This window comes from Telmatherina bonti (genome assembly GCF_933228915.1).
Source record: "Telmatherina bonti genome assembly, chromosome: 12".
Lineage (NCBI taxonomy): Eukaryota > Metazoa > Chordata > Actinopteri > Atheriniformes > Telmatherinidae > Telmatherina > Telmatherina bonti.
The window spans coordinates 35,138,671-35,150,405 of NC_136610.1; the positions used below are offsets into that span (position 1 = coordinate 35,138,671).

At 36.5% G+C, this 11,735-nt stretch overlaps 1 protein-coding gene across 1 annotated transcript in view; it reads left to right on the forward strand.

The window, feature by feature from the left end:
- The window catches only part of ube2d2 (ubiquitin-conjugating enzyme E2D 2), a 16,005-nt gene extending 5,333 nt beyond the window's left edge, over positions 1-10,672 (forward strand). The window contains exons 3-7 of the mRNA XM_079250240.1: positions 917-948; positions 1,147-1,224; positions 1,408-1,513; positions 3,573-3,666; positions 9,477-10,672. Of these exons, the coding sequence (XP_079106366.1) occupies positions 917-948; positions 1,147-1,224; positions 1,408-1,513; positions 3,573-3,666; positions 9,477-9,522 (356 nt within the window). The 3' untranslated portion in view covers positions 9,523-10,672. The remainder of the gene's footprint in view (positions 1-916; positions 949-1,146; positions 1,225-1,407; positions 1,514-3,572; positions 3,667-9,476) is intronic.
- Positions 10,673-11,735: the final 1,063 nt, after the last annotated feature.

Sequence of the window (11,735 nt, forward strand, 5' to 3'; positions counted from 1 at the left end):
GGAGTCTAAAACGTGGCGACAGACCTTCATTTGGAGGGAAATATGTTTGTTGTTGTTCCAGGAAATACGTTGTTTGTGTTTACATGGGATTGTCTGTCAATTGGATCCAAGGGGATCAAATGTGCCTGCATGAGTTTACTATTAGTCACAAATATTATTTGTCTGTTTGTTACAAAACAAAAACAACAGTTTTACTCTGATTTTGTTAAAAAATAGTTTTTATTCTGACTGAAATCTGCAGATTTGCATGAAAATAAAGGAGCTTGCTGTAGTGAACGACAACTGAGACTCTTACACACAACTACACGTTTTGTTCTGAATAAGCTGAAGAAATCTCATTAAATAAATGCAAAGTGCTTAATATTTAATAACCTTTATTATAATGTTTCAGTTTTACACTCTGTGCATGTTCAGCATGTAGCAGCTGTTTGCAGGACGGAAACAACACCATGGGAAAAATCAGCGGTCGCTGTGTTGCTTTGAATGTGTCATTTCCTGCCATCCAACGTCAAACAAACCTCTTTACCTGCAGGACTGCTTTTCTGCATGATCGCTGTGGCTTTTTTCATTTTCTCAATGTTTTATTTGTTGTCACACTTCAACAGGACGCTCAGTTGGACGTCTTTAAACGGCTTTAATCAGTTTATAATAGATTGTTTTGATGAACACATGTTGTCAGTTTTTCTAGTTGTGAATGATTTACTGATTTGTTTTTATGTGCTGGTATGTGAACCTGGATCATTTAGAATTTAAAAACTTTCCTTTAAGAGTGTTTGTCCACAGGCAAATGTTACGTAAGAGCCTGTTACTCAACTGTACAAATAAACACACACACTTCATGTGGCATTATTTTTAATACTTCTCACGCAATCGGTGTGTACTTGGTTTATAATCAATGTCTGTCTCTTTGTTTCAGTGTTTCACTGGCAAGCCACGATAATGGGACCTGTAAGTATCCACGTGGTCACACCGCTGCACCTATATCTATTTAATTAAAAAATTAAAAATCTAAATTTTAAAGTTTAAAATCTAAATTTTGCTTATTTGGAATAATTTCCCCGCTGATATCTTCAGTTTAATTCCAGCTCTGTGAGCCAGCAGCGAGTTGTTAGCGGCGTTTCTCATACCTTTCTCTCTGTTCACTAGAATGACAGTCCTTACCAGAGCGGGGTTTTCTTCTTGACCATACACTTCCCCACAGATTACCCCTTTAAACCGCCAAAGGTGAGAAAAACACACAAACAAATGTGAAGAACATGACAAACAAACAAGCTGAGAGTGAGCTGCACCGAGCTCCTTCTGCCTGCTGAAACACGTACTCGCAGTGCATCGTTCAGTTTCCTGTCGTGCTTGTCATCTGCAACCCTTCTCACCCCTACTCCCGCCGTTTGTTCTCTCTGCTTTCAGGTTGCATTTACCACAAGAATCTACCACCCAAATATCAACAGCAACGGCAGCATTTGTCTTGACATCCTTCGATCACAGTGGTCTCCAGCTCTCACCATCTCCAAAGGTTGGTTGGTTCTTTCAGATGTTCCGCTTGTCCAATGGCTCCTGGTGTCTTCCTAAACATTGTCTTTAGATTTATTTTAACCCTCTATTGCAGTCCTTATGATACCATTATGGGGGGGAAAATGTAATTTAAATAAACATAATATAAAAAAACAACAAAACCCAGACAATAACATTAAAATATATAAATATGTATAAGAAACATTTGCATTGCATTACCTCTCTGGTTGTTTATTGTGCAAAATGTGCTTATTTACATAAAAGGTCTTTTTTTTTTAATAAAGCCTGGGAACAGATCAAATCAACAATAAAACTAATTAAATTTTTTTTTTTTTTTTTAAAGAAAGAACTAAATGAATTAATGAAACCATTCAACAGATTAGCTCTAAATGGATCTGACTGCACACCAGGAGCAGCTTTGTATGTTTTATGTTGAGGTGAGAACATGTCCCGCTCTGGCTGCTGCCCGCTGCACTGCCTGCTTGAAACGGCAGAGTGGCTGGTCCTTTCCATGAACCAGCAGCCTCCAAAGTGCCTTTCAAATATTGATACCGATGATCAATAAGATCCAGCTGGATGCTAAATTTTAGCATTGATTATTATCTGAAAATCAACAGGAAACCCCCCCCTCTTCCTCTAACCCTGATAAATTTTATAAATATAATCATAAATACCATAGTCACGTTCAGTATTAGTAAAAACCACAAAGTATTAGATTTATAATGAAACAACAGTGATTAATAACAATCACAGCGATTAAAACTTCTCAATATTTTCTCCATGAATGAAAGATGTTTACGATGGAGCTGTATAACAAAGTATCTACAGTCATAATATTAATATAATAATGATAATCTGTACTATTTATATAATCTATAAGCTTGTACAAGTTCTAACATTTAGATCCAATGATGCTTTGCAGTAATAATAGTAGTTATTATGATATTAGTACACTGTCTGTAATATTATCCAACAATTCTACTCTAAACAACACATTATGAAAGAACTGTGAATTATTATTATTATTATTATTATTATTATTATTAATAATAATAATAATAATAATAATAATAATAATAATTATTATTATTATTATTATTATTATTATTATTATCAGTAGAGGTGGGATAATTGAAGCGCAAAATCAAGTATTGGGATTTTTTTTTGCTTCACAATTTTAAAATCCATTTTTTTTCCCCCAAATAAATAAAGATAATCCATTATATAATTTTTTAATTTTTTTATTGATCTTTTTCTTGTCTTCTTGGGCATTATAGCAGCAGAATGATGGTCTGGCTTCTGTGTTGTCTTTTCCTTATTTAAATCAAGAAAAATGACGAGTAAAAGTACATTTTTTTAATGTTTTTAATCTACAAAAATCAACAATATTGGGGAATCATGAGAGTCTCAATTTAAATTGAATCGGCACCCAAAAAATCGGAATCGAATTGTGACGAAAACATATTGTCTTAGTAATCAGTGCATATATCATAAGAACTACTGGTGTACTGTTCACTGCCTTACAGCAACGTGGGATTTTCCATAATCTGCTGTTGCTTTGAGACAATTGTAGTAATTTACCTGTTTTTCATTATTAACTTGCATGAAACTGTCAAAAAATAAAGGTTTACTTCACTTCCAATGTGAACGTATTATTTTTCCAGACTGAAATGTTTGTATAACTGTTTTTATGGAAAAAAACAGCAAAAAAGTCCATTAAAAGCAGCTTCCTGAGGGTCATGTGACAAAAAGAAGCATCGTTATTGGTTCCCCTGCATGTGAAAGTACATGTTGTTTTCTTGCAAAAAGATTCATTTTGGAAATGTACGAGGCAGCATGATGCTTCACAGGGTTAAAAAAAAATTATTAGTTTTAGTCTTACTACTGAAAATACTTCCTAAAACTCTGGCTGGTGTTGGGATTAGTGGCGTGTTTACGTCTCCATGACTACTATTTTTTTATCTTTTCTACAGCTGACAAACACAACCGTATGACTGTCAGAGGACTGTTCACCTGCACATGATAATGTCTGAAAACTCCTTCACCTTTGTGTTTTCCAGTTCTCCTGTCTATCTGCTCCCTGCTGTGCGACCCGAACCCGGACGACCCCTTAGTACCCGAGATCGCCCGCATCTACAAGACGGACAGGGAAAAGTGAGTCCATTGTTTCTCTAAGATGTTTGCATGTCATTTGTTCCTTTTATTGAATTTAAGATTTATTCTGCTGCAGATAGCATTATTCATTTTCATTATGGTCATTATTTAGGGGGTTTTTTTTGTTTGTTTTTTTTTATTATTAATTCTTCAATAAAATTTTGAGTTTCCACCAAGTCAGATATTTTTTTTATAAAAATAGAAATAACCTTTCACTGGATAAAGTCCCAGATATAATTACGTATATCTGATTTAATTAACAGAACAGTACAAAAAAATCGTTTGCGTTAATATAATTTGGTATTTAAAATGATGGAGAGTTTGAAGTTTTTAAAACTTTTACACCTCAATAATAATAATATCTAATAATGATAAATCTTATTTAAAGATTCCTTTCAGGTGTGGCTACGATATGACCTCAAATCTATGTCATTAACACTTAAACAGGTTACTTCTACTACCGTTAATCAATAATTACAATAAAAGAAAAAAACATTGATGCTTATTTAATTTATACTTTTTATAAATTGAATATAAAGTTACATTTTCGGAGAAATTAAATAGTTGACATAAGCCAGATGGATTATTGTTCGGTTTGCATCCATTTTTATTAATGATTTTAATTAACGTTCAGGTCGCAGAAGGATGCTAAACAATAAAAGGATGAACTCGGCAACAAAAAATAAATAAAAACAAATGGGACAAAAGTTTCAGGGCCCTTCCTGCATCTCGTCAAGCTAACTTTATTTATAAAGAAATTTACAAACAGTAGGTTCTGACTAAAGTACTGAACAATCAGGAATATTTGGTAGATAGATGAATATTTATTAATCAAACATTAAAAGACATCAAATAAAACAATGTAAAATGATAATAACCCCAAAATAACATCAGAATAAACCTGCACTGTAGCTTTACGTGTTCTCCTTTAATTTGAGGATTTTCTCCATCACTAATGTTGACTTTTGGATTTTACCGTTGACGTGTGACGCGTTCATCACAAAAGACTAAACAGGAGCATCGTTGCAAATGTTAAACTAGTTTTCATTCCCGAGCCTCAACACAATCGTCGTCTGGTTTACGACCGCCTGGATGTGCTCGCCTGAACTGACTCCGATTTCACTTTGAGATTATTTTTAATCCGTAGATAACTGTGTGAGGCTGATGCCCCGGCAGCCCCCATCGTATTAAACAGTTATAGTGTTTGGCAGTCTGAGAGCCCCAGGATGTTTTCTCTCCAGACGTCTCTGCATTGTTGTGCTGGTGTGGAGGCCACTTTTGTTTTGGAAAGGGTTCAAATAGCGCCGTTTGACTGCAGGGGGGAAAATTCCCACAGTGTGGAAGATTTTTTCTTTTTTGTTCTTTGCTCACTGTAATGTAGAAACAACTTCACTTTTGGATGCAAACTATGCAAAGTGCTACATAAATGATGATGTTGGTGCGTTTTTGCAGCATAAAGTTCTTTAAACCTGTCGCACATTTTTGGCAAATCACAGCGTAACAAGATTAAACAGGTCTAGTTTAGTCATTTATACATACGTCACGCACGCCTGCGCACTAGGGCTGTGACCATATGATTTTGTCCCGATTCGATTCAGATTTTTTGGGTGCCGATTTGATTTAAATTGCGATTCTGACAATTATTCCATATTGCTGATTTTTGTAGATTAAAAACAAAAAAAAATTGTACAAAACTATTGTTCTGCTCGTCATTTTTCTTGATTTCAATAAGGAAAAACACAGCAGTCAGACCATCATTCTGCTGCTATAACGCCCTAGAAGACCAGTATAAAGATCATTAAAATCAATAAAAATGACAAAAATTGTATGATGGATCATTTTTATTTGAAAAAAAAATCCATTTTAAAATTGTCGAACAAAAAATCCCGATATTTGATTTTTCAGTTTGATTTTCCCGCCCCTTCTGCGCACAGCAACATCGATGAACAGGAGGCTTTTTCCTTAAACAATCAGCACAAACATCTATAAAACTCTGGTTAAATGTTACGTAAAGAGGGAAAAGAATTATCATTGATTGATTAGTTATTATGATCTGACTGGGGAGCTGGTTAACACTGGCTAGCAGGCTGCCAGAACTGGCAGAGATCTTTGTTGGTGTTTGGACACTGAATCTTTCTATCAGATCACTTTCGTTTTTTATTGTTCATGCCAATCTCTGATCAGATTGATTTCAGTTAGATCGGTGGAAACGTATCTGATGCCGTTTCTTTCAGATGCTTTTATTTAGTTAGTGATGTCAGTCATTCGCTGAAATGCAGTAAAAACGGTGCGAACCTGGACTCGCGCTGCCCCCTTCTCCAGCCGCCATCTTGTCTTTGGCGTCGTCAGACGGACAACCAGAGGTGAGGTGTGCTCCGCATACCTGGTGCCGGGGTGTCGCCTTCCATTTAGTACGGCCAGTCACACGAATCCAGTCTGCTCGCTGGTGTAAACTGGTGGAAACATGCTTGGATTGCCTGCCTGGTGGGTTCCAGGTACAGGTTCGGTACAGGTCGCTTCGGTTTTGTTTTTTCCATTCCAAGTAAAACCACATATCTGATACTATCCAGTACTTCCTTGGTATTCAGCTGAGGGTGCGTTTGAACTGGTGCTGTACTCGATGAGGCAGGTTTTCCCTGCTCCAACACGTCTTATTCACATGAATGAGTCACAGTGCTGCAGAACTTGATAGGTTGTTGGATCCATTTGATCTGAATTAGGCATGTTGGAGCAGGGAAACATCTAAACCATGTTGGACCAGGATTCCCAAACAGAGCATTACGACATTACAACACAGATTACGGCATTACGACACATATTACGACATTTATCAAGGTTTAATGTCTGATTGGTTGAGACAGATCGCATGTCGTTTGTAGGACTAATAAATACAAGCGCATGTTTGTTTGTGCTTCCTCGGGTCCATTTGATCGGTGACTTCAGAAGTAAGACAGAAACTCTTCAGCATCTCTATACTCTTCACATCTATGCTGTTTTAGACGACTGCTGCGTTGTTGTTACATAATACGCTCCCTGAAGGACCTGCAGAGTCACACCGTGCGATACTGTATGGGAACACATCATCTCTCCTGCAGCTGTCAGTAGAAATGTTTTTTTCTCATAAAAGATAAAAGCTGGCGATATCTACACATGTAATGTGACGGATACAGCGTAAAGCGTTTCATCGAGACACCTCCGTTCATCATTTCATCGGAAACGGAACCATGCTGGCTTCATTCCTGAACGAACCACCCACCGCTGTTCTTTCATATAAATCCATGTTGTCTGGCGTTCATGTGGACGGAGAGACTGGAAGAAGCGGGGGGGGTATCATTTGGTTTGACTTGCGACGCCTTCCTCTGCAGAATCTTGCAGTTTGCATCTTAAAAACATGGCAGTGCTGTCAGGTTGTTTTTTTTAAAGAAGCAGGATGTCTAATCAGTGAAGAAAAGGTTTTATTTCTTATAGGGTTTTTAAAAAAAAAAAAAAAAAAATCTGCTCTCAGATACTAATCGGTTCTAAAAGTTAGTATCTAGTTAGATGTTAGCATCTACAACATCTGATGGTTGGCAGAATAAAACAGCTGTCTACCCATTTTAAACAGGCACTGCAGCGGGCAGCCCCGCTCTGCAGCCTCTCCCTGGAGGACCCATTGTTTACTGTGTTTCCCGTTTAACAACTCTCTATAATAAGTTTGACCTCGATAGCAACTCTGGTGAATGAATGAAAAACGACTCGTGACAAATTTAGCGACTTTCTGACGTTTTTGAGGACTTTGACATGAAAACTTTTTGTTTACTTTTCTCAGTGGACACGTTTACACTGAAGGGTTAATTCAGAATAAAAGGTCATTCCGCTTTAAACTGGTTTAAAACGACCATGTGAACATTTAATTCCAAATGAAAAAGTCAATTCGGAATTAAACTTTAATTACGCAGTAAGTGGCTTTTTTATTCGCATTTTAAATCCGAACTGATTAATTCTTCTGTCATGTAAATGTTAATTCCCATTGTTCTGTGCATGCTCATTACTGGGGATGGGAAATTAAATTGGAAAAAAAATTGAATATCAGGATTTTTTCTTCATAATTTAATTTTTTTTCAAATAAATAAAAATAATCCATTACAAATTTTTTGTCATTTTAATTTTTTTTATTGATCTTTTTACGTGTCTTCTTGGGCGTTATAGCAGCAGAATGATAGTCTCATTACTGTGTTGTTTTTTTCCTCATTAAAATCAAGGAAAATGACGAGTAAAACATTTGTACATTTTTTTTTTTCATGTTTTTAGTCTACAAAAATCAGCAAGAATCATGAGAATAGCAATTTAAATCAAATTGACACCCAAAAAATCTGAATCGCATCTGGACGAAAGCATGTCGTCACAGCCCTCCTGCTCATCTTGTCCCGTCTCGATGATGCACATATTCCACATGTTGTTTTGCCTCTTGCTGCTGGAAAGAGTGACGTAGTGAGTTCATGTCAATCTGCTGCTTCACAATTATCATCAAAATAACGGAGAAACTGGTTTTTATTATGAAGTTTTCCATGTTAGAATCCAAAAAGCAAGAAGCAAACTTTATTTCCGGTAGACGTCAGTACGCCACGTCCGCCATCTATCCAACCAGAACCATTCCCAACGTGCCGATCTAAAGCGGAACTAAGTAAGGACATGTTTCCATTCAGAATGATTATTTCCATGTAAAGACGTAGGAGATTACTGTTAATTTGGAATTAAATAATTCAGAATTAATTTCTCCAAATTAAAAAACATCATGTAACCGCAGCCAACGACTTGCGGGTGCTACCTCAAGCCCCGCCCCCATCCTGAAGCCTCACTAAGGGCTGAAAACGATGCGTGAAGCTGCTGCTGCCTGATCGCTGTCCGGCTTACGGTTGGATATTATTGCCTTTTAAACATTTAAAATACGGATCCGTTTGAATGGTTTTTGATTAATTAATGTAGTTAAAAAGTAAATCATCTGGACTAGTTTGTATTATTAGGAAAAGGACATTTAAATAAGTACATTAAATCGCCAGGGAAGGTTTTTTATTTTTATTCTGTTTGCACCACAGTGAGGAAACAGTCTGACAGCGCCGCTCCAGACTGTCAGAAAACTCCCTGCACAACCTCATGGAGCTTCAAAATAATGCATTAATTTTACATTTTCACTGCATTTTCTTACATTTATTAATACACACTTATTGTATTGTTTTGATTTGTTATTTTTGTTGTTTTTCTGACCGATTTAAATACATTTTCCCTTTTTATATTATCAAGTACCATCCTAAATATCAATATGGAGTTTAAAAGTATCGTGGCAACCCTAACTTCTTGTCATACATGTGATTTTTCTGTCACTGCTGTCGGCGATTCAACACCTAAAACTTTACTAGGTCACCAGTAACCCCAGCGATGGTTTATTTCCTCGCCAGTTTCTCAGGAACATAAAATTCAGTCAGTGAGAAGTTTCCTCTGCCCGACCGCAGAACTTTGAGTTAAAAGTGTGATGATTTGAGCAAATGTAGGTTTATTCTGGAACGAGATCGTTGCAAGTCGCCACTTATTCAGCAGATTTATGAACTTTAATCACCATTTTTAAACTGCATTGTTTTATTGCATTGAAAAGTGTTTGTTTTTCAGTGTTAAAGTTTCAAAGTTCAGTTTTATTTCATGTCTTCAAAGGATTCATTTGTATATATTTTTGTTTGTTTTGCTTGTACGTCATGCTATAAAAACATTTCCATATATTCTACATTTATATTAAGCTTTATTATGACTTAAAACTTCTTTCTGTCTTCTGTCCACAGGTACAACAAAATAGCTCGGGAATGGACACAAAAGTATGCAATGTAGTGTTGGAGTAGAAACGTGGCCAACCACCTCTACGACGTAAGGCTAGGGGAGCTTCAGATGTAAAGAGAAAACAAACACAAAACCATACAAACAAATCAAAAGTTTAAAATAAGATCTTGTTGGTTTTCATTGGAGTGCTTTCTTTGAGCCACGCCTCCCCCTCACCAGAGTACCTGTAAAACTCCCTCTGCCCCACACCCCCTTTTCTCTCCTCCCTCTGTGTCTCCCTCCCTTCCCATCTCTCACCTGCCCATCCAATGTGTGTATATTAACTTAAAGTAATAATCTCCCTCCCTTTTTTTTTTTTTTTCTTTTTTTCCTCCCACCTCCTCCTCTGGTCACCTGTCATCTCCTGACTTACGTGTTCGGCTACATTTTGTCCTTCATCCCCCCCCCACATCCTCACCGTCACTAAAAACATTCCTTTTTAGCATTTGTAATCCTTCGAGGGGACCTTTTTCTTTTTTCCCCACCCTAACTTTCTTTTAAAGGGAAAGGGGGGCAAGTTAGATGGAGGGATTTTTACACTCTGCATCCTTTCTTGTTTTGTTGTCCTGATGATTTCCATCTGTAGAGGTGACGATCCAAGAAAGCAGTTTTCGCACGCGAGTCAAAGGGCACTCTTGTTTTAGAAAACAAACTCAGAATTCATTGTGGGCTGTGAAAAAGTGCACATGGCCTGTTATGCTCTTCTGTTGAATTCTATTAAAGGACTTGAAGTTATTCACACACCTCATGCTTCTCATCCCCCCCCCAACCCCACTCCCACTCTGCTTTCACCCTCACCCAAGTGAACCCCTCTGCACACACACACACACATACACACACACGCACACATGCACGCAAAACTGCATCGCCATGTCACCCCACTACCCCCACCTTTTTCTTTATTCCAAAAGTGGAGGTTCTGGACCAGTTATTTAAGCAATTATTTTTTCTTAGTTTAAACTGTGTTTTTATTTCTTGCCCCCATAATTCTTTAGTTTGCTTCCTTCGTTCTTTTTTTGTTTTGTTTTTGTTTTGATTTTTTTTTCTTTTCCTTTTGCTATTGTCAAATTAGCGGCTAACATGTTAAATGGCTATGGGACTGGCTTGGGCTCTGGGTGCGAGGAGAACCCACTCTTCTTGCACAAAACCTCTGTATATTGAATTACCTGAGAGGCTCGTTGAGCTTTGTGTGTTGATTAAACTGTGTAATAAAAAACTTTGACTCCTGTTTTGAGTCATTCTGGGGCCATTTTGAACACAATACACAGGGAGAGGCAGCCTGGTCTCATTCACCACAGTGATTTATGGAAATTGGATCAGATGACTCAACACCATCTATTACAGAATAAGAGATATGATCGGGGTCTGACTACTTGTAAAGTCCTGTGAATGAATGGAAAGGTTTTATAATATTAAAAAAAAAATTGTTGAAGGGAAATGTGGGACTAAAAAGTGTTAATTCAGATAAAAAAAAATTTATTTATATATAGATATAGATATATATATCTATATATATATAGATATATATATATATCTATATATATATATATCTATAGATAGAGATAGAGATATATATATAGATATATAGAGATAGATATATAGATATATATATAGATATATATAGATAGATGGATGGATGGTTATAAATGTAAATAAATCCAGAATGAACTTAAGAGCAGGGGGTTTTGTCGCCCTCTGGTGGCGCTACAGTAGAAAGTAAGTAAATGAAACTACTCGTATTTGCGTCCAAAAAAATCAAATTTAATACGTTGAAGAAATACGAAGCATTTCTGTTAATAAATTAAGATCATTTTACTTTAAACCCCTATTTTATGTTTTGTATCATGGTATGAAATTTAAAGAGGAAATGGCTGCTAGAAAGATTTTCAAATAGACCAAACTTGGATCAAGATAATAACCTGTTCAAATTTAACATTTCAGGCCATCAGTATGTGGAAATTTTCTCTTCATTGCAGCTACCAAAGTAGGAATTTGTTAAATATTGTTTTCGATTCAGGACTTAAATGGAAAATTTAAAAAAAAAAAAAAAAAAAAAGCAAATCTAAATCTTGAGATCACCATTAGTTTGTTTTTCCGGCGGCGGAAAACGAAGCCGGAAGTACTTTGCGATGTCACTCTTAACTAGAAAGAGTCTTCCGTCTCGAGCCTTAGATCTTTAATCCTATTGGTCGCTGCGCAGTGACGCAGCCGCCTGAGACGTCTGT